The 25,240-nt window shown below is 39.2% G+C and overlaps 1 protein-coding gene and 1 long non-coding RNA gene across 3 annotated transcripts in view; one reads left to right on the top strand and one right to left on the bottom strand.

Annotated features, from left to right (window-relative positions):
• The first annotated feature begins 1,234 nt into the window (after nt 1–1,234).
• LOC135406630 (uncharacterized) lies at nt 1,235–4,377 on the top strand. Its single transcript, XR_010426388.1, has 2 exons — nt 1,235–1,611; nt 4,013–4,377. It is a non-coding gene; the product is annotated as an uncharacterized LOC135406630 (long non-coding RNA).
• Nucleotides 4,378–5,304: 927 nt separating this feature from the next.
• TEK (TEK receptor tyrosine kinase) overlaps nt 5,305–25,240 on the bottom strand; it is a 36,928-nt gene continuing 16,992 nt past the window's right edge. Inside the window, exons 4-23 of one of the 2 annotated variants that reach the window (XM_064640958.1) lie at nt 22,622–22,774; nt 21,648–21,779; nt 20,332–20,472; nt 20,006–20,134; nt 19,199–19,353; nt 18,782–18,923; nt 18,245–18,406; nt 17,295–17,429; nt 16,261–16,554; nt 14,708–15,007; nt 14,051–14,208; nt 12,566–12,776; nt 11,538–11,648; nt 11,030–11,220; nt 10,532–10,645; nt 9,564–9,634; nt 8,942–8,982; nt 7,723–7,819; nt 7,359–7,458; nt 5,305–7,247 (exon numbers count right to left, since the gene is read on the bottom strand). In XM_064640958.1, the coding sequence (XP_064497028.1) occupies nt 7,173–7,247; nt 7,359–7,458; nt 7,723–7,819; nt 8,942–8,982; nt 9,564–9,634; nt 10,532–10,645; nt 11,030–11,220; nt 11,538–11,648; nt 12,566–12,776; nt 14,051–14,208; nt 14,708–15,007; nt 16,261–16,554; nt 17,295–17,429; nt 18,245–18,406; nt 18,782–18,923; nt 19,199–19,353; nt 20,006–20,134; nt 20,332–20,472; nt 21,648–21,779; nt 22,622–22,774 (2,912 nt within the window). In that variant the 3' untranslated portion in view covers nt 5,305–7,172. The remainder of the gene's footprint in view (nt 7,248–7,358; nt 7,459–7,722; nt 7,820–8,941; nt 8,983–9,563; nt 9,635–10,531; nt 10,646–11,029; nt 11,221–11,537; nt 11,649–12,565; nt 12,777–14,050; nt 14,209–14,707; nt 15,008–16,260; nt 16,555–17,294; nt 17,430–18,244; nt 18,407–18,781; nt 18,924–19,198; nt 19,354–20,005; nt 20,135–20,331; nt 20,473–21,647; nt 21,780–22,621; nt 22,775–25,240) is intronic. The other variant, XM_064640959.1, reaches the window with a different exon arrangement.

The raw sequence follows: 25,240 nt of genomic DNA, 5'->3' as shown, positions 1-25,240 counted from the left end.
TCTCAGCTGTTTCTCTGGCTGGCTCTGACTCAGATTCACTGTTTCACAAGGGGAAGAGGAAAAAAAAAATATTGGTTCACAACAAAAACTTGTTGGTTTCCTAACCATTGCGACCATTATCTTACACCTCAGATCCAAGAGTGGAACCTCATTTTCGAAGTATATATAAATTTTTATGCTGATTGAGGGATATTCTGCTTGGTATGCTGTACCATGAAGGCTGCAGGTTAGAGTGATATGGGAGCTTGATGCAGGAGAAGGTTCCTGAATGTCCTGCATGTACAGAGTTGTTGGAAATGGGATGTATTTAGAAACACAATGCCATATGACTCTTGAGTTCTTAATTAAACAGTGGTAACATTCTAAAAAAAGGGAATAGTATTGCTTTATAATTTAATAAATTGCTTTTAGTCACTTGTTGCAGGAAACATGTTTTGCAGTCTGTCAAATCATCAGCACATACAGGTTTTTTTTTTAAAAAAAAACAACACATTTGACTCAGAAGTTATTAACTACTCATTTTCTGGATTATTCCAAAGTAGCACTACCTGGAGATTATATGGAATAGGAGAAGAAAGAAGATGATGAGAATGAAAAAACCACTAATGTCCCAACTTTGCTTCTCTAGATTGGAGCCTGTCTGTAGTGCATTCCTTGCCTACATGAGCAAACATGGTGGCAGAATTTTAAACTAACAGCAAAGACAAATAGGGACTCAGTTATCACAGTCCTCAGTGTAAGAGAATATCATTCCACCCAAAATGGTGTTTGCTTCTGAAACATGACTAACTTCCAAGTCTGCTGCCAAGGCTAGCAATAAAATCTTTGTCAGGCAACCTCCTGCCTGAAAGTGATCCACTTTCATACTGTTGCCAGAGACCCCTTAGGGATTTCTTCCTCTCTAGACTCTGTGCAGCCCATTACAACAAATAAACAGGTAAGGAAAAAGTTTCCATCACCAAGTGATCCACAGAGATCTCGAAAGCTCTAACATTCTTCTTAGCATGGATGGATTTGTCAAAATGGATGGTTATTATTGGTCTGGCACAGCATTCAGGGAATGCAATGTGGGGCTGTGTAACACTGACTGCCAGTTACCCAAAAATGTTGATTGTGGGAGTGCAGGGACCCCTGCTACTGAGAGCAGAGCTGCAGTGTGCAGAAAGGTATCATGAGGAGCAAGGTGTCAAGAATGGCCTTGGTTTGTGTGTGTCCCTTCCAGAGGCATGCAGTTACAATCTAAAGCTTCTAGTGAAGTGGCCAATTCTGTATTTCCTTGGCTACAGCCCTGAGGAAAGAGAGCATGGCCACTTTTCCAGGTAGATCGAACACTATGCTCTCAGACTGAAGGGAGAATTCTTCTGCTTGGTTTCCTAATTCAAACTGGGTTTAATGATGTTTGTTTTTCTCCTCAGATGATTTTGGCCTCTGTGCTCACCTCACTCCTGAGCAGAGCAAACGGAGCTTGTTGGTCGGGACTCTTTACTGGATGACACCAGAATATGTAACAAAAGATGTATATGGCCCCGAAGTGGACATCTGGTCACTTGACATTGTGGGAATAAAATGGTGGAAGGAGAACCTCCTTACTTTAAGGAAAACCATTTCATGGTAAGGTGGAAAAACCCTCAGACACCAGTGTCTTTCTAGTCTGTCCTATGTTCTGTCTCCCATTAGACAAAATCCAAATCATGCCAGCTTGAACTAGTTCCACGAAGGTCCGCTTCTAAAAATGTCCCTGGAGCACATCATCTTTTGCTGTAGCTTTGGTTCCATCAATAGGAGAACCTCAGAAGAGAAGTGACATGCAGCTAGTTGAGAAATGTGCCATTTTGGCCTTAAGCAGTGCTTGAAATTTCTTGTGTGCTTTTTGAACTCTCTTTGAACTGTCTCTGAATGATAAGAATTTTTCAGTAGCAAAAAGCTCCCATTTTTGATGGGACTTGCCCATTTTGGACTGATGGTTTCCTCCCACCACCACCACCTAAGTTGTCCCACATTCTGTTTAAACTGGTTTTTTTTTGCTTTCTTCACATCCACTACAGCCAGTTGTCTACAGCTCACTGATGTGCCCAGAGAAGCTCCCAGAGATGCATCACAGGCCCGAAATGCTTGTTTGAGATGTCATAGCACTGCAGCAGTAGGGTGTTGTGTGTGCAGTAGGTTTATTCCTTGGCTTTTCCCACTTTTTTTTCCCTGATTCAACCTAAATTTTCATTGCAGAAAGGAGGGAATTAGCTACTATACCTTTCATATGGTGGTAACAAATAGGTAATTTCACATACTTCACTCCATAAGTGTAAAGGTCCAAACAATCCCAGATTTGGGGGCATAAACTGGAATCTTTATTGAACAGGTAAAATGCTATTTAAGGGTCTCTGGGCAGAACATGCTAATGAGGAGGCTGGGTTATGCCAACTAGAGGACTACCCAATTGATTAGCATTTCCAGTAACAAGGATTACATATGGGGGAAAAATGGTTAACATTTCGCGTATCCAGGATTACATTTGGGGGGAAGAGGATTGATATTTCCAGTAACCAGGATTACACTGGTGGGAGGATGGTTAACATTTCCAGAAACAAGGATTACAAGGGAGGGGAGAAAACAAAGGGGCTTCTGCATGGACTGATAGCATCATTACAAAGTTTTTCCATATCCTGCTGCAGGAGACAGGACAATCCACATGGTTGAATAACAGTGGGTCATGTCTGGTCCTTAGATGATGGAATTTCCCTCAGCCCCTGTTGCCCAAGGCTTGCTGCTTAAGCCCATCAAGCTCCTTCCTGATGATAGCTGAGTTTTGGCCCTTACACATAGGGATCAGGATCTAAATCACTAGAAATGCTACAAGTAGCAATTATGCACTCCTGATGGAGATCCTGGTGATATACCACAGTCTACTGTGAGTATTGAATGTACTGAGTAACTCAGTTTGTGGCTACGTGAAGTACAGATATAATATGGTTGGCTGTAAAGATTGGAGAAAATTGCATGCAAATGGATTTTCAATAAACAGGGTGTACTGTGAAATCGTTAGGACTCCTTTTTAAAAGTATCTAAACCTTTTTTGAACTCTGTTCCTAGTACAATTCACAGAGCATTTCTGGACGCAGGAGGAGCACGTGCAGCATGAAGTACACCCCAGGAAACACTCATCCTTCACACACACCCAGGCTTCTGTGGCCATACACACCACACATCAGAAAGGGAATTTGATACTCACCTTTATTTTGGTGCTTCTTATAAAATCCATCACTGGCATGATCCTTTTCCCAGTGTTTTCCCAAAATGCTTCTGTTTCTTCTCCCGTGATAGGACTGAAATGTGGTTTCTGGTCTAGGAGGGGAAATCACAAAATCACAGACTGTGTTTATTCACATCCATTTTACAAAGAGTTTTTATCAGGATGATGGGTAAACTGGAGAAGGAGTGAAGAGTATGTATGGGAGAGCTTTGTGGGCAGTCAGTGCTGATGCCACAAAGAAATAGGTCATGAGAAACCCCCCTCCCCTCTTCATTTAACAAGGGTCATGGTGATCACTCCTGAGCTATCTCAGCTGTTAAGCAAGTGCGTGTACCTGGAAAGACTGGCAGTTCTTAAATTAAAGACCTTTCCATGACTTTTCCAATATCTTTATTTCTGAGGCCCAAAGTCAATAAATACAGCTCGTCAGGCAGAGATTCAGCCCTCTCTGGCAACGGGTGAATTCCATGAGGATCTGGAATAGGGAAAGAAAAATAATTTCCACTATCACATTTCTTTTCAGTTGTAAGAGAAGTTACTTTTTTGGAGGTAAAGGGGGGGGGGGAAAAAAGGAAGTACAAGGAGTGAAATGTACTCCACAAAGCTTACCAAAACAAAAGTGATTGAACCAACCCATGCAGCTCCAAACAGGTTTTGAACTTCCAGTCCTCTGTGGTGTCCAGTCAGGTTTTGAATATCTCTAAGGCTGGAGACTCTAAAATTTCTGGGAAACCTCTTCAATATCTTGACCACCTGTTTTCCTAGATTTCCATTTATGCCCACTGGTTCTCATCCTGCCACTGGATCCTGCTCAGAAGACTCTGCTTCCATCTACCTTGCTTCCTTCCGTCAGGTATTTATGCATTTTGATGAAAGGTATACAATAGTCAACATTTTGTATTTCAGTTTCAGCAAATGCCTGACCATTATATTTTGGTTAGCAGAGAGGGGCACAGTTTGACTTTGAAGTTGTGTCAGGTACAGACTGTCCACAGAGAAGTAAGAATTAAATATCCCTGCCACTTAAGGCCAGATGTGTGCTTCCTTTTGGGTAATTGAGGACTGGGACAAGTACAGCAATTGAGCGGATTAGCTAAAGTCAGACATCCCCGAGGGTAGTTATACCTCACTTTTCACCCAGAAAAATGAGGGTTCTGATGTATTATGCTGTGGAAAGCAGAATTTACAACCTGCTGATGGTTAAGCTGAAAACCTTTTTATACCACCTACCCTCATAAATCGGGCTTTGCAGCACTGGATAACAGATGGTAAGACCTAACTCTTTAACCTGGGGTACCCAGTGCATGCTTCAAGTGTAGAAGCAATTTGTATATTTGAGACTGCAAGAGAACTAATGGATGTTTCTAATAGTTTCTATTACTTCTAATGTACTTCTGTGATGTGTAGACTGAATAGAGACATCTCAAGCTGTGTATTTAAGCTACTAATTTTTTGTGGTTTTTTTTAAATAGTAATTAAAAAAATATTACATTAGATTAGAAAGTTAATGCATGCAACAATGTTAAATGAAGAATGCTTGTAAGGGTACTTCAATACCCTTCAGGTAAATTTACAGTGAGACTTGAGCACTTAAAATGCAGATATTATTAAAACCCGTTGAGTTGATGAATGACTCTGATTCTTTACTTATGTGACATATTGGTCCGTATGAAAATTTGCCACAGAAGAGGAAGTTCACATCAAGCGACAGAATAGTCAGTTGTGTCTGCTTGTTAGAATTATGTGAGACAAGAAGCTGTTTGGACCTGTGAAAAATTCTGTACATAAAGTGGAGCAGTTCCAGCAGAAGTTGTTAGCAGCTTTGCCCGGAAGTCTAGAAAACACCCACTAGAAATCTGTTCTTATTCACCTCACTGATCTGTAGGGACCCAGTTGGACTGCAAAAGGCAATGCCCATGCTTCAAAAAACCCTGGCCAAGTAGTCTTTTATGAAAAATATATATTTGAATTTGTTTCTCTTTTTTGTTTTGGAGTTGTCCCTTGGTCCAGTGAATCTGTGCACTCTGTAAATGTGAAAGAAGAGTTCAGACCCTAGGTTCCAAGGCAGAGTTGGTTTATTTCAGCTTGGGCTGGATACCACTGGAGTGGGACCCAGAACAGAGAAATCCCTGGGCCTTTACACCCTTACAGTCTGTGCACAAGATCGTCATACACTCTTCATGTGCCCTGTACATGCCTCTTGGTCCAGTGGTGATTTATGGTTGAGGGTCTTCTTATACCTGACTGGATTCTTTCTCCATGTCCATGTGCCATTAGCTGCTCTTATCTTCCATCTTGGGGCAGCCTTGGAGGACTCCAGGGTCTCAACCCTTATCTGAAGATAACCAGTCTTTCTCTGTTTCCTCCCCTGCTTAGTAATTCTTGCTAACGAACAGAGTTCATTTAAAGTTCACCTACACTAAGTTTTGAGCAGGGCCCACTCGTGCTAAACTGTAAGCAAGTTACAATTAAACTTAAACCTACACAATTAATATCTAATATTCTATAAGTAAATTTACTTTAATCCCCAACAATATACTCCTAGTTTATGCCTAGCACCAGTGCAAGTTCTGCCTGTCTCATGGCCACACAAGTCATCTCAGCACCCTTGTTTGTTGGCTTATTCACTTTTAATAAGGCTCTTGGTGCTTCTATTTGAGTCAACCTGGTGTATGTTGGTAATGTTTATACTCTGCTGTAATAAACCTATATTGTAACCAATCAAAAACCCGTCCACAAAGTAAGTATCATAAGGGGAAATTTTTACTCCCTCAAGCATCTCTCTTCAAGTCTTAGGGGATGACCTGATCCACACATCTGGGAGGTCACTGTGGTCCAATGGTCAGTTATGAGAGGGTGAGTCACAAGGGGATGAGGGGATGATATGTGCAAAACATGAGGTTAGCTGATGTGTGAAATTTGGATAGGATAAGTCTACCGAATCCCTCTTGGTTGACTTGACATCAGAAGCTCAGGACAATCAAGCCTCTGTTTGTGTCACCTAAGGATGAAAGACCTATGTGACAGGTCAAATATCACTGTTTTGAAGCATTTTCGTGTGATATTTTTAAGAGGCCATACCATACTGCAGACTGCATAAGGGAGTAAAATAAGCAAAAGTAAGCCCTGCTTGTATATAGTAGGTAGTAATTTATAATTATGCAGTGAAATTATTACATGAAATACAAATTGAATGTCTCAGATGTAAAAATGTGGTTGACAATATGTAGTATGTTCCTCAGTCCTATGCCTTGTGATAGTTGCTGCATGGCTGCCTCTGATAGCACTAAACAATTCAAAACATATGTATATTTTGCATATGGGCAAAAACTGACCATCAAACTGGGCAATGAAAGAGCAATAGCATGCCTTGTATCGTACAGGTGTGAATAGAATTTTTGAAGTAGATCATTTCTACTAGCCGACTTTTACATTCCAATAGGAGTCTCTCTTAATTATCCTCGGTGAGCACACTGTATTACAACTTTCATTGTTGCACTGATCTTAGCATTTTTGTTTGAAACACAATGAAATGAAATGGAATACTGCAATAAGTTACCACTTTGCTATCAGTAGCTCTTGGAAAATATAAAAAAACCCCAAGATGGCAATACCTAATGCATTACAATATGTATGTAGACACTATATCTACATAACTAGGAAAAAAGAAAACCCTGCATATGAAACAGAAGATTTCATGACTTCAGTCTATTCCTGATCTGAACAGTATATACACTTCTACAGCCTATGAAGGCAGAGGTTACTGTGTGATATACACATACATAACTGTAGTAAAACAGTATTGATGTATTATATACAGTTAGAGCTATACACAGTTCTACACAGCACATCACATTTTGGGCTCCAGCAGATTGAATTTTGGTTTTCTTCAATACATCATTGATGAATGAAGATTTGTCCCCTCTTAAGCAGCTTCTTCAGCGGAGCAATCAATGCCTGCATAAGTAAACTTCTCATATAGGGTAGTATTCACATATGTCTGGGAAGGAAATAAAGAGAAAAAGTGTGATGCAAGGTACATTACCTCAAGAAACCTCAATAATATTGAAATTATTCATGGCCTAATTATTTTCTATGAATTCATTCTTACTTTCCTTTCTTCTAGCATCCTGTTCAGTGACACCAATATCTGAGCAAATGATGGTCTTTCATATGGTTTCTCTCTCCAGCACTGTCTCATTAAGTCATACCTTTAAAAATCAAACATCAACATTTGACAGTTTAGATATATAGATTAAAACTGCAAATTCATGCTTATTGAAAGATTGTGCACATTCCATTTTTCAGAGGAAAATGGATTTATACATAGCTGAAGTTGCATTTTCCACAGCTGGTCACTGTCTGAAAAGAATTTTATCATACTCGGAAATAGCAAAAAGGCTCTCTTTGAGTTAAAGCCCAGTCATGTTGTGTATAGAACAGAGTATCTGGTAGGAGCTGAGGCAGGAACTTACACTTCGTCGTCACAGTTGAGAGGCTTTTCCAGTCTGTACCCTTGAGGCAGTTTCTCATATAGTTCTGCACATGTCATTCCACAGTATGGTGTTCCACCTAAGGCAAAGTTTAACCATTGTCATAAACAGAAGGGGGTTTTAACAAAAAAAAAAAAAAAGTTTAATTTCATAGTAGAAATGGAAAAGTATGACTGACATAGCAACAGGTAAATTCGTCCAATGTTAGGGAATATTTTGCAGCTACATTTTTGTTGTTAATGCTTCCATACTGCTTGATACACAGTATTGAAGAGAAAAATAGAACTAAGTATCAGATTTTATCATCTGTGGGCCTGGCCTAAATTTCTCTACAAATCTGAGAGCCTGCATCTGATTGTATTTGAACTGTTTTTCCAGTAGCCTTCTTGTCAATAGGCAAGTTATTCCCTGATTAGTATTGTGTAAATAGGATCAGGTATGGACTCATGGAGCTATTACTGTCAAGCTGGTTTTGCTCCTTTCCGCAGGTGTTTGGTAGTTTAGACTTGATTTCCCACACTGCAGTGTGTTAGTTCCCATCCATATCTAGTACAAACCCATTTACTAAGGAAAGCTGAAAACAAATTAGAAATGCAGAGTTCTTGATTAGTCCAGTATGCAATGTGCACCTCAGCAAGTGTGTACCTTTTGGCCAGCAGACTGTGGGACACACGTCCAGGGCAAATCATAAAGGAGATGTAAAACAACGACATTGAATGGTTTGAGGCAGTACCACAATCGTTATGAATAGAGGTGTGTGCAGAAATCAACTCTAAATTTTATTTGAAGATCAATGTTCAAAAATTTTCTTCAATAATATTTGGAGTAGGAGATTATTACTCCTCCACCCCGCGAGGTCATTAACATGTAAGTCTTGACTTAAAACTCAGAAAGGCTGAGGAAAAGCCACCAATCAAACTCAAAACATATTGGATTAAGTCTATATATCACGTGATATGCTAAAGTTTATGTTTATGTATGGCTCGGGTTTTATAGTGCAATGAAAACACAGACATTATGGCTCTTTCTCATTTAAAATGGAAAATTGCATTTCCAAGTATACTGAAGCGAAATAAAATTTAGTAGAATGAAACAGAAAAAAAATTAAACGTTGTGAAGCAATATTTTTTAAAAGACTGAGTGAATGGAGCTGCCTTGGCTTGGATTGTTTATTTTTGCAGTACAAAACTCAGATACTTACCTAAACTAACAATTTCCCATAACAGGACACCATATGACCATCTGCAACAGAGGGATATTATGAAATGCAACAAGAATGCAACAAGATTTAGTATTTTTAAGTGGTAGATAGTTTTGCTAGTATTCAAGGAACATGGAGAAGTGTGATACATTCTTCTATATTTTTTATAAAGTTTTGTATAATGATAGTGTGCACAGAATCAGAAAGCAGGAAAATTAGCAAAATTAATCCACTCGGAGTCAACCAGAGAACTTTGTTAGATTGTGAGCTCTCAGCAAATATTGTATTTACAGAATTGCTTTGCCAAATATAATTTTCAATTTACTAACTAAAATACCAAGTTCCTCTGGGTCTCCCAAAGATTCATAAGGTTTCTGATTTCAAATGAGAAATGTAGCTCAAGTAGTGGTCCAAATCCAAGTAGCTTGTGAATATACAACTTGGTCGGACACTGATGAAGAAATAAAAGGAACTGTTTAGTTGTGAGTTTTAATTTTTTTGCTTTCTTTTGCTCACTCAGGCTGACATGACCACTGAGTGTTTTGAGTTAACAGTGACTGTCAAACTTTCCTTGATATTGAAAAATATTTATTTTAAAAATGCCACTTGAACATATACTTACACATCGCTATTTGTGGTGTAAACACTGTAATTCAAAGATTCAATTGCCATCCATCGCACTGGAAGCCGTCCCTGGAAATTATTTCATGAAAGTTTATTTGCTGGTGGTTGAAACAGCAATATTGCAATTTGTATGCCAACAATTGTTCTGCATTACCTTAATGAAAACTGACTTCATGCAAGTAAACTTTATCAAGTAGATAAACGTATTCAAGTTGTGCATTTTTATGGAAGAAATTCTTTACTGTGAGGGTGGTGAGGCACTGGCACAGGTTGCCTGGAGAAGCTGTGGATGCCCATCCCTAGAAGTGTTCAAAGCCAGGTTGGATGGGACTCTGAGTTAGAACTATGTGAAGTTTAAACTCCCTTCCAAACACAAGCCATTCCATGATTTTATTATTTGCTTCCCAAAGGGAGAATTCACACTAAAGTTAACAAAAAAAATTATGCAACCAGCATCAAGACAAAATGTAAATAATACCTAAGTGATGTCTTATGATGCATGCCTCTGACTAATCCTGTTGCCTTGACAACACAGTCCTATTTCTGGTCTATAACTACATGATACTTATTACACATCTCCCTCTTTCAAAGTGTTAGCTCTGGGCAGCTGTTTTTTCAGCTCACAGATCCTGACATACCCACTGTCTTGCTGGTTACTCTCTTGCTAACTTTGGCCTTGCTCAATAGAATTAAACCAGCTTGCCTCAGCTATCTTACTGTCATCCATATTCACATAAATAATTTTTAAATTACATTTTATATTATAATCATGGTAAAGAATTTATTTGCAAGTAACACATGCCTATTAATAAACATGATATATATATTTTACATTTTAGTTAATAATATTTAAATAATCAGTTCTGTAATACCTATAAGTTTGCATTTTTGTTTATATGAAAACACAAATTAACAAGAAAACAAAAATTAAGAAAATAGCCTGTATCAGTTTGTTTTGATCCTTACCATGGTCTTCTTAACATAAACTTCTTGACCTCTTGATAAGCCAAAGTCAGCTATTTTTGCAACATAATTTTCTCCTACCAAGATGTTTCTTGCTGCCAAATCTCGGTGAATAAACTAAAATAAATACCAAAAAAAAAAAAAAATCACCTCCATATCAGTGAGCTTTACATGTTTTACTTTACCGCTATATTGAAAGTGGCAAACATTCAGAGTAAGAACATAAAATGAATTACCATGGTATATCACTACCAAGAACATTTTAAATTTTATCTGAAGATGAACGCAGTTAACTACCATGTTGTTTGTAAGTTTTAATGCCTCTCTCATGATTCCCCATGACATAGTATCTGATAGGATTAAGTGAAGACAAGAAAATAAATCTCATCTGGTGGATGCTATAGAAGCTAAAATTAAAACCTTATTTTGATTTCGTTAAAAGATATAGTCTCAAAAAAATTATTTCCTTTGCTTTCAGTGGGTAGAGCATTGAAGACTGACCTGTTTCTGGCTCAAGTAGTCCATCCCTCTGGCAACATCTGCTGCAAAATGCAGAAGTTGCTGAGAGGAAAGTGTAGATGCAGTACTGTTGGCAATAGCAAATGCTGGGTCTGTCTCTAGTACTCTGCTTTTCCGAAGGAAGTCCAGTAAATTTCCATGGGGGGCATATTCAATAGCCAGGTAAAGATATCCTAATGAAACATCAGATAGTGAGTATATCACAAATTAAAAGATGGTCAGTAATAGTCTGCCTTGAGTGAAAAAAGAAATAAACATAAAACAGACCAGAGGGGAAACACCAAACAGGCTAATTTCTAGAAGTAGAGGAGAATTTAGAGCTATTGATGAACATAAGTTCTGAAGGATAGCTTGTTTAAACACAAACACAAGTTTATTTGTCTTTTGAACAAATGTTGCAGACAGACCTGCTTATGAGCTAGTGTTTCTATGGCCTGTATGGACTGTACTATGGGGGATTTTAAAGTTCATGTATTCAAGAGTATCTTACCCCTATGTTCACAGGCTCCCAAAAGATTTATGATGTTGGGATGATGACCAAGTTTACAAAGAACTTCAAGTTCTCCAGCAAAATCCCTGTGATCATCTTTTGACGCATACTCTGAAAATCATATAAGCATGCATTTATGTTTTTCTTTGAACTGAATTTTTAACCATGTTGTTTTTTATTATGAGTACTCTGAGATGCCTGGGCCACTACTGCTTCAACCCCAATAAAAAACTCTAAGGTACATTAGTATTTACTGAAAAAAGTGAGATTTTTTTCAATCAAAGGAGAAATGTCAGAACCTAATGTCTGTAGCAGCAATCCGCATCTTTAATAAACCATGTCACTTCTCTTCTATTTGAGAATGTAAAATGTTGTAGCAGATCATATGAAAACTAGCTGCTTAAAAATCTTTCCATATCTCTGCTGTTGATTATTTCTGCCTGCATGCAGACCTTGGCTCTTTTTACATTAATCATCTTACTTAAGAGTGTCTCTTGATTTGCCTAGATAATGATCTAGTGAATTGCAATAAAATATGCACATTCTTGCAATATTGCATGTATTCTAGTTCTGTCTGGAACGTAGCTGTCGTGCCAGTGAATAAGAAGAAAAGGAATGACCCTGCTGGTGTGTGTACCTATGGATGTATAGATACAGTTGTCTCTGAATGGCTACGGTAAAGCAAGATGAGCAAATGCTGTGCCCCAAGACTAGCTCTGTGCTTCACTCTATTAAATGCATCCCACTTTGCAGATGAACTCACATGAAGTTCATACTGAACTATGAATTGAAAAACACATGATAGTTAATGATATTAACCATTAAGGAGAAATAGAAACCAACTTGACCATGCAGAAATAAAGTCTGACAACTCTTGGCCTAGCAACAGCTGATACAACTTAACTAGCAACTTTGAATATTTATTTTGGCTTTAGAAGAGGGCTATTAAGCATTTCATGTGACAGAGAAACAACTGAAATAAACAGCCGAGAAAATTCTTAAGTCACAGAATTTCTGCTCTTTACTACCTTTCATCCTTTTTATTGCAGCATCCATGCGTAAGCCGTCTTTCTTAATGCGTGCTTTCAGGACTTGCCCAAAGTTACCTTCCCCAATCACATCTTGAAATTTTATGTCATTCCACTCAAGAACTGGATATATAGTGGGATCTGGACTGTTTTTGGCTTTCCTGCTCAGAGTGAGAGTACCTGAGTTAAACTGTACAGCTGGTTCTTCCCTCTGCAACAGAGTTAAGCAAATGATATTAACTGTGATTTCTACTTCACTGAGCAATGCTCTGGTTACCTTTCCCAAATACCTGTGTGCTCACTCATAAACACACACAGAGCCCAATCCATCTCTTACTTACACATAAGTGAGTACATTGGGCATTTACACCTACTTTAGACACAAACTGCAACAAGCAGTTCTGCCTAGATCCACAAAATTATTCAGACTCATAATTTATGTGTAAGTACCTTTATAGACCTGGGTCACCTGACCAAATTTATAATCATCTTGGAGGTGAAGGACATGGGCAAAAATAAAGTGAAAAACTGATTTAAAACCAATTTTAAGTCTCAAGTTTGAGATTTATCTCATATTAGGCTTTGTTAAATTCTGTTGGTTAAGCTCAGTAGGAAGGGTGAGGCAAGAAGTAGAAAGGAAATAAAAAGAGAAAGGAAATTATCTTCTCCATAAGGAGGCGACATCTCCATCTCCAAGAGACGTCTTCTCTTCAGTTACACATTCTCATTAAATACTTCTTTGGGAAAAGTTTCAGGACAAGGAGCCAAAGCTATTCTGTGTGGCCTGAGGACTGATCATCTGTTTGGATGAACCCCTGGCTCTCTGTTCATGAAACAACCTTTTCAAATACCTATGAAGGAGCTCTTTGGCCCAGTTTCATTTTGCTTCACAGGTTCCCCTCTGAAGTGAGGGAAAAGCACTGGAAAGCAGAGTGATAAGGAGACTACAGCAGGATACAAATATATACATGTGTATAAAGAAAGAGACATCTCCATGTAATGTTAACAACCTTAAGCAATTTCCTCCCAGCCAGAACTATGATGTCACCGTTGACTGGTCCTGCTTTGCTGTCCTCAGACTGAAAATGGACCAGCACTCACCAGCAGTTGCTGATGCTCAAAAGCAACTCTAAATATATGGTAGTTTTCAAAAGCAGGTATGACTGTATAGGGAGAACAGGCTCCTCCATTCTGTTTGACTTGATACGTGACATACACAGATGTGACAGGGCAGAAAAGGGAGCAAGGGAAATGATGTGCAACTTTCTTCGAACCAGCTTTTCTACCTCATAGCCTATAACTGTGATTCCTTTAGCTCTGGGGTCACTAGCAGAAAAGTTTTACAACAACAGTACTAATTACACACATGAAGAGAAGTCAGTATCTGGGAAGGAAATTTTTCAGGAAAAAGAAATCGGAAAAAAAAAGGGGAAAATATGAGCTAAAGTTAATAAGCAAATTGACACAGGAAAAGTGGAAACCCACCACCACATTTTGGAAAGCCTGAGCCATTCGACGCTGGAAGTTGGCTCTCTTTAACTGCAACATGATGAGAAAGGCCAGGAGAATTGTTACACAGGTCATCCCTGCAGAGCCAAGGATAGCAATGAGCAGCATTTTGCCTCCTTTTGATTCATAGGGAGCTGTTGAGGAAGCACATAAGGAGTTCATCATTGTTCTGAATTTAGCTATACATTAGCAATGTATAGCTAAACACTCCTGCCTTGTAAACTGTTTAAAGACATAAGGAGGCATCTCTTTGTTTTGCAAAAATGTCACATACATTGGATGCTCACTGAGTTCTGTGTGTATAAGCACCTGCAGATTCTGTTGCATTCTGTCAGAGCAGAGTTGAGGTCACATTCAGCGATCTAATAGACCTATTATATCCTTTATATTAGATCCTTTAATTTATGAGCTGTTGGGCCCTTTCTAGTGGATCCACACAAATTGTGGATGTTGTCATTTCACCAATGCCATGCAGTGAACTAAGAATTGAATTTCAGTGGTGCTGTGTTGTATGTCAAAGTTAAGAGTAAAGAAAACTAAAATTAAAAAATAAATATTATGACCCTGTCTTAGCTAACTAGTTTATACCACCAGACCTGGTTTATGCAAGTCCAGCATGGTGGATTAACCAACCTTTAGTTTCTGGAAGAGTCTTCAGTTCAAACGATGTGTTTGGGTTGCTCAAGCCAATGTTGTTTTGAGCATTAACCTGAACTTGGTACACTGTGTTTGGCTCAAGGCCCTTGAGGTGATACTGAGTAATGCTGGTGTTCTTTATGATAATATCGATGTGGTTGTACTCAGCCTTGCCATAAATTTTGTAGCTGATGATGATGGAGGAGATGGAGTGACCCTCAGCAGCTGTCCAAGAGATGACTGAGGATGTGTCTGTGGTGTTAGAAAATCTGATGTTGTATGGTGCAGGAGGGATTCCTGAGAACAAACACAAACACAGAGAGCATTGGAGTATACATCCATCTCTTTCTCCTTCTCACAGAGAGCAAAACACTTTCCTCAGTGCTTTTGCTGGGCTAAACAGAAGCAGAATTTTGTTGATGAGTTATGGTAACAGAATGCAAGTTTTATGAACCTGATGTGCTGCCACTCTTGTTGTACTACTCCATACTTCCAGCAGAGGTTGGAGTGGCCTTTGGATGAAGATATACATTATCTGGTCTGTATGCAAGCACACCAAAATTGCTTTCAGATTAATGCAGAAAGGGTTAATTTCTTTCTATACTGAATCATCATTCCCTTGTAATTCCCATGTCCCATACTTTCGCTGCTTTAAGCAGCAATTACCTGCCAGGATACAGCCTGTTAGAAAGAAGGAAAATCAGTACCAACATTTCCAAACATTTAATCAGAAAACCACCAGCAGGGGTGAGTGCTACACTTGTGGACACAGCCATGGCTGCTGAGCTAAGTACCTTCTCGTGGAAAACAGTAACCTTATGCTTTTCTTACTGCAGTTTGGCATCAGAGCTCAGGAAACTGGAGTGTCCCATGACAGCCATTGATACTTCTGTTAACACATGTAGGATCTCAGTGAGGGCATCCTCACGTGACTTGTAAGGAGCACATCTTTCCAGCGTGTGGTATGGGCAGTGGCACCCATCAGCCATTCAGATGGACAGCTGTTCAGATGGTACTTCATGCAGATAGGGCATTTGTTGTGGCATTATGAAAGCACACTGCTCTCAATCAGGGAATTCAAGGGTGGTCTTCAGTATAGCACACTTAACTACTCTTTGCTCACAGGGGTTTTACCTTGCATTACATCTTCTCCTCTTCTTTAAGTGCTGACTATTTCTGTATTGTCATAGCTGAATTGTGTAATAAAAGAGCTTGGAGTAGTGAACTCTCATGGCCCATCATTCTGAGGAGGAAAAAATGCTATGTGTGTCAGAAGCATGAGTTGCACTGGAATGACGATGTGGATTCTCGAGCCTTTTTTTTTTCCATTAAAAAAAAAAATCATTATTAGTTCCTGATAATTTCCAAAAGAAGAATTTCTTTGGACACTGAACTTTCAAAATAATAGCAATAACAACCACAAGTGATCGTCAGGAACTAAGTGTTACCAAGGCAAAAGATTATATTTAACATAGTCATCAAGTGACACTCAGTCTGATCACTGGGGGAAAGATGAAGAATTAAACAGAAGGATGTGAATCAGCACTTACTGTCACTGAAAGTCCATGCATACAGATAGTTGCTCCATTCTCCTTGGGACCTGGTGTTCACCCGTACCCTGCACATGTATTGCTGTCTAGGCTCAAGATCTTTAATGATCAGGGTGGACATATTTCCTGGCACTTGAGTAATAACACTGCTCTCGTCACCGTTGTCATTCACGCTCTTCCTTTCCACTTCAACACGAATGTCCTCCTCTGTCCTCAGTGTTAAAGGATGCCATGACAAATTCAGTGATGTCATACTTTTTGGAAAGAGAGTGAGACCTTCTGGTGGAGGAAGACCTTGGAAAAGCCACAGTGAAACAGGGAACAACATTTCATGTCTGGTATGTAAGCTAAAATAGGAGTACCAGTTATTCCCAACCTCTTGCCCTAGCTTGGGGTGACATAGGGTAATTCAGACACCCCACACAATTTGGCAGAAGTTACATCTAAGAGATGCTGATAGTCCCACAGTATCTTATCAATAGCTGTTGTGCCAACAAAAGCTTATCTTCAGTGAGCTGGTGTTGCAGATGCACTTTTTAGATGTGAGAAACCAACTGTGTTGTTGTCTTGTTGGATAGCTCCTGGTGCAATCCTCATTTATTTTGTATGTCTGTATTCAGATTGGGATCTATCCTCAGTGGACTAAAAACTTTCCCGCTTTTTCAAACTTCTTCATTTTTAAAGCAAATTTATCTAACGCTAAGAGGAAAAACTGCAGAAGAAGTGATTTGTACCTCCAACTCTGCTGCCTAGCCAGACAAAATATATTAATTTTCCATTCCCAAATCCCTCATCTGTAAATCAGGGAAAATAATAGCTGCCTTTTTGTGGTTTTCTTCACCTCAGTTTTTTGGCTTTGTTTTTTCCTTACTTTTTTTTTTTTTTTTAGTCCCTGTGCCTGAGGTTATTTTGAAGGACTCTACTTCAGGTCCAGCCTTCTTTGCTTAAATGAAAGTGCTCTGGCAGAGATCAGGGGACAGACCACAGATAACAGCCGGAACACCCCATTTGTGAAAACCCAAGATGTGACTTACCAAGTGCAGCTGTTGTGAAGCTAGCCTGTGGTCCAGGATGGCCTTCCCCACCTTCCCCTTGTCGACTCAGCTGAACACAGAACTGATATTCTGTTTTGGGTTCCAGATTGTCCAGTCTTTTAGTTGCGCCTTTTACTGACAACAAAAGTCAAAAGAAAGTAAAGCCGTGGCCCATGCTGAAATATGTTAAGAAAGTAAAGGTTTGGAAATATAAGATAAAATACTCAGGCTCGTTTTTTTGTTGGTTTTCCTGATTCACTAAGATAAACTATTTAGAAGTATGAAATAAATATTTTTAAGTTGAGCTCCAGCCCAGCACTTGTTCATCTGCCCTTCTTTCAGGACAAAACAAGACTTGTTGCTTAGGCAGTGTGCACTGTGTATGCAGATCTTTCATTATGCTGAATTAGTAACAGTAGTTGTTTACTTGTTAAAGTTCCTGTAATGTTTTGTCTAGTATTTTAAGCCATGCATCAAATGTTTAAGCATAGCTGGAAGAGGTCATCTAACTCATAAGCAGACTTCATTCTGCCCATACAATTCCTGACAAATATTTTGGTAAGTTATTTATCTCACCAGGGGCACAATTGACATGAAGTAAGATGGTAGATGCTCCAAGACATCTCCACACTGCTCACTACTTTTGAAAACCTGCTGCTTACATAGGAGTTTTTAACAGCTGGGTGGAGCAGTAAGTGCAGTTAATCATAAGGAAGGAGGGGAAAACCTTTGGTTCCTGTAAACTGAATATACACTTTTGACCACTGTTGGTGTGCCACATTCACATGAACATTATGTTTAGTGTTAAACAGAGTCACACATCCAGTCATAAAAGAATCAACTGCTATGCACTAAAGAGTCTTTTCAGTCTAATCAAGAAAAGACACGACGTGGTGTTTCAGTTCTCAGCTGAAATTTCCGTTTAAAGAAATTAAAGAATGCCATCTTACCTTCCACAGACATCCAGGACTGATAACGTTTTGCTGGTTTGTACAGAAGTTTTGTTGACACAACAGGTCCATCTCCAAGATGTAACTCAGCATTGATATTAATGATGAGAAAATTATGACCACTGTCTGTCAGTCTTGGGGGATACTGTGGCACAGGAGGAACTGAACAAGAATGCAAGTATTAAACCAGCCTTTTAGCTCCCTCTACCAGTAAGACTCTGGTATATCCTAAATCTGCAGGGAAATGGGAGATGTTCTTCAAAACTCTCACAAAGTAGATAGGGTTTTATGCCCTGAAGCTGACAGTTTAGATATTAAAAAAAAAAAGTGGGTATTCTTCTAAACCTTACCATCACACTTATTTTTTTCAATATACATAATTTGTATGTTGCTTATAGAGAGTTTCTGTTCATATTCTGACTGTAGACGTTTATTCAGACCTTATCCCTCAGTGAAGAGAACAGAAGGCTCTGCCAGGTGTAAAGCTGTGCTTAAAATTAGAGAGACAAAGAGTCTTGAAGAGATTCTTGCTTTTACCTTTGACTGTAACTTGAAATGGTTTCTCTGCCATTCCTGCTACTGTCTGCACACTGCAAACCCAGGTTCCTGTGTCACGGGGTTGGATTCGATTAATTGTAAACATGGCTTCAGAGCGATTACTGGTGGAAATTCGGGCAGGCTGAAATGACAAAACATGTACAGGGCATAAAAAATGTGAGCATTTTGGAATATTCCAATGATACTTTCTCACAATTAAGAAACTCATCTTGAGTTTAGTGATATCGATAAAAAGCATCTGAAATGGCCAATTCCATAAGTTTCATATGGGCATTCATGGGGTACCTCAGGATATCAAAATTTCACATTATGCTTGAAAACATCAGTGTTCATTAACTACAGATAAAGTCAATATAAACAGCAGAAATAAGAGAAAGCAATTAATCAGGAACCTACCCTTAGGACGGTTCCATCTTGCTTCAAAAGTTTGAATTCTTCAGATTTAGGAAGTGGCTTCCCAGTTGCTATACAAAATGGCTTGAACTCAGCACCAGAATTGAGCTCTACGGGATCTAGTAAGTTTTCTATCTGGGGTGAAAGATCTGCTGAACCTACAGAAGATATATGGTACTATGTCATCATTCAGAGAGAACTTTAAGGAAACAGGACCAAAACAGGTTTAGGTGTACAGTAAGCACAGGCAGTTGTGGGTGACTGGTTCTCGTGTGGGTGACTCGTGTGGGCATATGCAAGAATCAGACTTACCGTAGTCAGCATTTTTACATCATAAATATGAGAAGGAACAAGGCCTCTTCTTTCTTTTCCCCACCCCTCTTCTCTCTTTCTCACTGACATTCAAAGCACAGGCAGCCTAGCCATGTCAAAATATTGCACACATATTCTGAATGTACAGTATCTACTTGCTTTCCATTTTGTCTGTTTATAAAAAAAAGATGGATGTACAGCTTCTGTCAGTGATTGATGTTAAGGTCAGTGTCAAATCCTATGGAGTAAAGCTTGAAAATCTACCCCTAATGAAAGCAAAATCAGATTAATTGATAGCATATCATCCTGATAAATGCAACATATAGGTCAGAGGCTTAAAACACTGTATTGCAGCGAGGTTGTACAGAACTGTCTGGGCCCCTGGAATGTAATGGGCAGACCGAGGATACCAGCCTGGAGTGGTAATGCTCTACCAGCATTAGGATCTGTTTCAGTTACACTGGAAAAACCATTTACTACCGTGTTACCTTGCTTTACCTTCTTTTTCACATTGTAGACCGTGCCATCCGAAGGAGCAGATGCAGCCCTTAAATCTGTCGCATGTCCCTCGGTTGTGACAATTGCATTTAAGTTTGCAATCCGACCCATAAAAACCAGGTTTGCATTCTGCAAGTACAAATGTTCCAGTTAGTGCAAAGGTACTAGAAAATGTCTTCCACTAGTTTTCGGGCTCATGATTGAAACTTGACTCGTAAAATCACGACTGTAAAGCATCCTACCTATTACCTAAAATCTTGTTAGTTCCCTTCTGTATTTCCTATGTCCAGAACACCACTTTTTTTTTTTTTTTTATTTTACTATACCTTTATCACACTCCAGTCCCATCCATCCTGTGGCACAAGAACAACCATATGGATCCGGTAGACAGAACATATAGTTTCTGCAGCCGTAATTTTCTTTACAACTCTCTTCACACGTTTTGCCAAACATGTTGGCTCCACAAGCTGTTGGAGGGAGAGAGTGAAAGTATAAGCCAACAGCACTGTCCATAAAAGAGCTAGTGCTTCTAATGATACAGCTTTAGACAAGAGAAAAGTTGAATTTAAATAAAAAATATCACTTTGACCATTCAGATACCATATATATTAACAACCATAGCAACTTAAGCCACAGCTGTTCTAAAGGTAAATACTGGCAGCAGAAACAAACATAACTCTCTCACTGTGAGGATCTATCAGCCAAATACCCTTTGCTTTGGATAGGAGGTGACACAGCTGCAGCAATAAACCCTCTTTATAAGCCCTTTTAATGTAAAATAGACAAAGAGTGCCATGAAAACCAAATATTTTTCTTAGAGGTCAGCACATCTGAAGCTGCTGATCTCAAGGTTTTTCTTTTATGATAAGAGCAGTGCTACCCTGGAGTGGTTTGGGTGTCAGCTATTTCAATAGCTTAGCTCTAGTATTTGCAGCATTGAAATTCGGTCAAATATAAGGATATGTATTTAGTAATGAATGCAAAAGTTGCTTGGAGAGGTCAAAGCAATGTGATGCCTACTCTAATTCTTCCAGAATCCAAACTTCTTGTCACAGACAGAGATATGCAGAAACAGACATATCCTGTCGATATGCACCTACGGAGACCAAGCACCCTGTGAGCACATTAGCAGCTTCTTCAGTAGCAGCCAGGGAATCTTTGACATATTTCCCAGTGCCAGTGTATCCTTAAGATCTCCTATTCTGCCACGCATTTAGCAGTCAGTCGGTAGGTAGCATTGAGCATACTCATTTCAAGAGAATCACAGGACAGCCCCAGCTGGAAGTGACCTCGGAAGATCATGTGCTCCAGCCTTTTGTGAGACAAGGAGCCTAGAGCCTAGAAGATATTGTCTAACATGTTGTCATATTGATCAAGAAGTGTTGGAAATATTAATCTTCCCTAGCAAAATAATCTCTAATAAAAGAAGAGAGGGAGAAATTAAATCACAACCACAAGAGCAGCCTTACTAACTCAGGGTTCATCTCACCCAACTCTGTCCTGTCTCCAGCACCAGTTGTAAATACTACAGCTTTAAAGAGTAAAACAAGGCTACTCCATATGATGCTTCCCTCAATAATATGCCAACTCCCATTACTCAGAACAAATTAATAAGCAACCTCTGAAAGCATTATTCACTTACCTTTCTCACATGTTTTTCCCATAAAACCTGGAGGACAGATGCACTCCCCAGTATCTTCATGACAAATGCCGTTGTTCATGCAGGAAGGACAATGGGAGCTACAGGAAGGGCCCCATTTCTGAGCTTCACATCCTTTTTTTGGAAAAATATGACATATTTGTTGTCTTCTTAGTAATCCATCAGGTTGTAAAATTATTTTTAAGACAAACAGTAAAATATGTAAAATTACAATTCATACAGAACCCCCATCCCCCAGCCAACAGGACCACTTTAATTAGTAAATTGGGAGTAACTTCAAAATTCAAATTTGGGGTGCTACATTAATTCATTTGCAACTCCTAGAAGTATCCTGTGGATATTATGTTACCATCATAAACATTTTCTCTATACTGTGAGATATTTGAATAGCTCTTTATTTTTTCATATAAATTTTATATTTCTATCCAAGTTAATAGAATATAGTTTTCTTTATATCTGATGAAAATGGACACAGCAGCATGAGCCTCAAGACACTTAGAATACTTAATGGAAAATATCCAAACTCGTCTTTTCATCCACTAGGATATTAACCTTAAGAGCTAACTAAGGCTAGGATAGTTTGTGAAGAAGATGATAAATCTTAGAATAAATAAGGTTTAAATATAGCCCACCACAGAGAACAGGGAGACACAGTGGAGAATGACAGCCTTCATTCATACTTACTTGATGTTTAAAAAGCTGAGATGCTGAAAAAAGAGCTAGCTCTCCTGGAAATAGCTAAGATGAATTGAACTTAAATCTGACTTTTTATTTTTCTCTCTGTATAAATCAATATCAGCTTGTACCAAAGATCCATGGGAAGAAATTTCTTCTGACATAATCAGGTGGCAGTGTATGCTAGAAAGGATTTTAGCCCTTATTTGGGCACAATATTTCATTTCAGGTTCATGATGACTTTAAAAAAATAATCAACAGCACATATTAATGGAACTTACGTCTTACAATAAGCCTTGTGTAAGCAGTAGTAAAGAGGTTTCCTCCTATATATCTGGCAGAGTAAACCCCTGCATCGTGTGGTTGAACTTGAGGATAGGATACTTCCAGCTCCCCTGGCACTTCATGCCTGGGCACAGAGTGGATGAAGGAACCTGGAAAAGGAGCACACAGATACCACAGACAGAAGTCATTCACCCTCTACATGCAGAAGTCAGTTTGCATTGGTTACTGAAGAGGGACACCTGGGATGGGCTTAGCAGCAGAATCAACTTATTAGTTATGAATTTTCTGGCAGCTCTTTAGCTATCTTGGTTTTTCATAATTGAGAGGTGTGAGTAAAGAAGCAGCTAGATCTTGAGGAGATTTAGTATATGAAATGGACGAACAACTTCACATTCAGCACTAAGAGTCCAGTGGTTAAAATGTTCATTTGGTTTCTTGGTCTTTTCTGAAGTGAGGGGTAATGATCCATAAGGAGCTTAGGGTAGCTGGAGTTCAATAGCAAATGCCAGCCAGGTCCAATTTAGTCTGAGCAGCACAAAGACTTACTGAGGAGGCCAAAACAGAAAGAACTGAGCACAGCTTTATCTTTTCTTCCCAGATTTAACATGTTTCTGTCTCTTCTATGTTGTTTTGTTTTTTTTTTTCACCAAAGGGCTTATCTGTGTTATTCTATAGTTGCTGCAGTTGGTCATAAATGTTTGCTAAGTAAGGCAATAGCATTTCGTCTCCTTCCATCCTTCTGGGTGAAAATAATAACAACATTTGAACATTGATAGCTGTCAAAGAGAAGCTGCATCCATTGAACTTCAGGACCTCTGGGAGTCCTTCCACTCCAGTCTGTTAGAGCAAAGCTGCTGCTGTCAGCTAATGCCAGGTCCAGCCAGTTCTCACTAAAATATGTGTGCATGCGCTCATACATGCTCTACAAATAGAGCCAACCACCAGCAAACCCACAGAGCAGAACTGTGACTTAATGGGTACTGCATGTCCATAGGGGACTCACTAAAATGGCTTGGGTTGGAAGGAACCATACAGATCATCTAGTTTCAAACCCCCTGCCATGGGCAGGGACACCTTTCCCTAAATCAGGTTCCAGTGACTTACTACGCTCACATACAGGAATTTCTTTCTACTATCTGATATAAACCCATCCTCTTTCAGATTAAAGCCAATCCCCCTTGTCCTGCCACTACATGCTCTTGTCAAAAGTGCCTCTCCAGCTTTTCTTCAACCCCTTTTAGGTACTGGAAGGCCACAATAAGGTCTCCCTGGGGACTTTTCTTCTCCAGGCTGCATAACCTCAACTTTCTCACATTAACAGCCCTGACAGACAGCCTGATCCTGTTCTGACTTGCCAGCTAGAAGGGCTGAATGACCATTAAACAGATGGTATGCTCACAAATGTCCTTACCTTCTACATCCCCTTACAGTTACACTGAAAATGTAACATTTTTTTCATTTTTTTTCACCTTTCTGAAATAATTTAAAAGGTAAACAGCATCAAGCAGGACCTTTACTGTCTGTGATCATGAATATTATCATACTAGCAATCTGACTATAGTCAAATTTCAGACAGCCAAAGACATGAAACTTTGGTGGGGGATCATTACCAAAACAACCGAAAGAGTGTGGGTCATTTCAGTCCGTGACAACACATGACAACAGTTTTCCAAGAAAACAGGGCCAAATTAAGAGAACAAATGATGGAATGGATTTGTTTTGAAACTGTGAGGCTTTTTCTGGATATCTTTTGACTTACAAGCTGCGTAACAAACTTGACATCAAAGCATTTAAGAGAGGCGTATGCTCACAGTCTGTTAGCAAGGCTCAATTTTTTATGGTTTGTTTTCCAAGATGACACATATTAGGCTGATGTCTCAAAGAAACGCTGTTTAGAAGAACAATTTCATCCTCTAGACAGCCATTGTGAGGCTCTGTAAGGGGGAAGTGGTACTTTAAATTACTTAAATGAAAGACTGCAACAGCTACATATGGCAGGAGATGTATTTTGTCTTCTTTGCCAGCTGCTGTATCAGGAATTCTCAGGCATGTTGTTTCAACAGCATCTCAGGTGAAAAACTTGACCTACTTTCCAGAATCAGTTTGGGACTTTTTGCTAAATTTCCAGATGGAATCCCAGCTAAGGGAGCACCATGGTGTAAGCACTCCTGCTCCAACATCTCATCTGGCTCTTGTATGAGAGAATGCTGACAGGAAATAACAAAATTTCCTAGAGACCCTGAAATGACAAGTGATGGCAAACTTTCCCCACTGTGCCTGGCAAAGCTGAATCTCTGAAGAGCAAAGAAGGAGGTATTTATGAAACTCTACTTTGCATATTGCCTTTTTAAAAGACACTTTATTTTTATTTTTGTCTTCCAGACTGTAGAAAAGTGCTCCAGGTAATCAGTAACTGAGGTTGAGGCTAACCCACTGCACCATTCTTTTAGTGTGTCAACACTTCCTTACTTCATCCTATTCTATTTACTCCCTGTTTCCTGGTGGCTTACTGTATGCTAAACTATCAGGTAAACATGTTGTGCTTTCCACAACTATAATTTGTTGGGGTCTAACATTCTAATTAAATATGAAGGCACAGGGAGTTTTAGTGACCT

The sequence above is a fragment of the Pseudopipra pipra genome, chromosome Z (assembly GCF_036250125.1).
Source record: "Pseudopipra pipra isolate bDixPip1 chromosome Z, bDixPip1.hap1, whole genome shotgun sequence".
Lineage (NCBI taxonomy): Eukaryota > Metazoa > Chordata > Aves > Passeriformes > Pipridae > Pseudopipra > Pseudopipra pipra.
The sequence above is the reverse complement of the archived record's forward strand: the minus strand, read 5'-3'. Positions and strand labels throughout refer to the sequence as shown.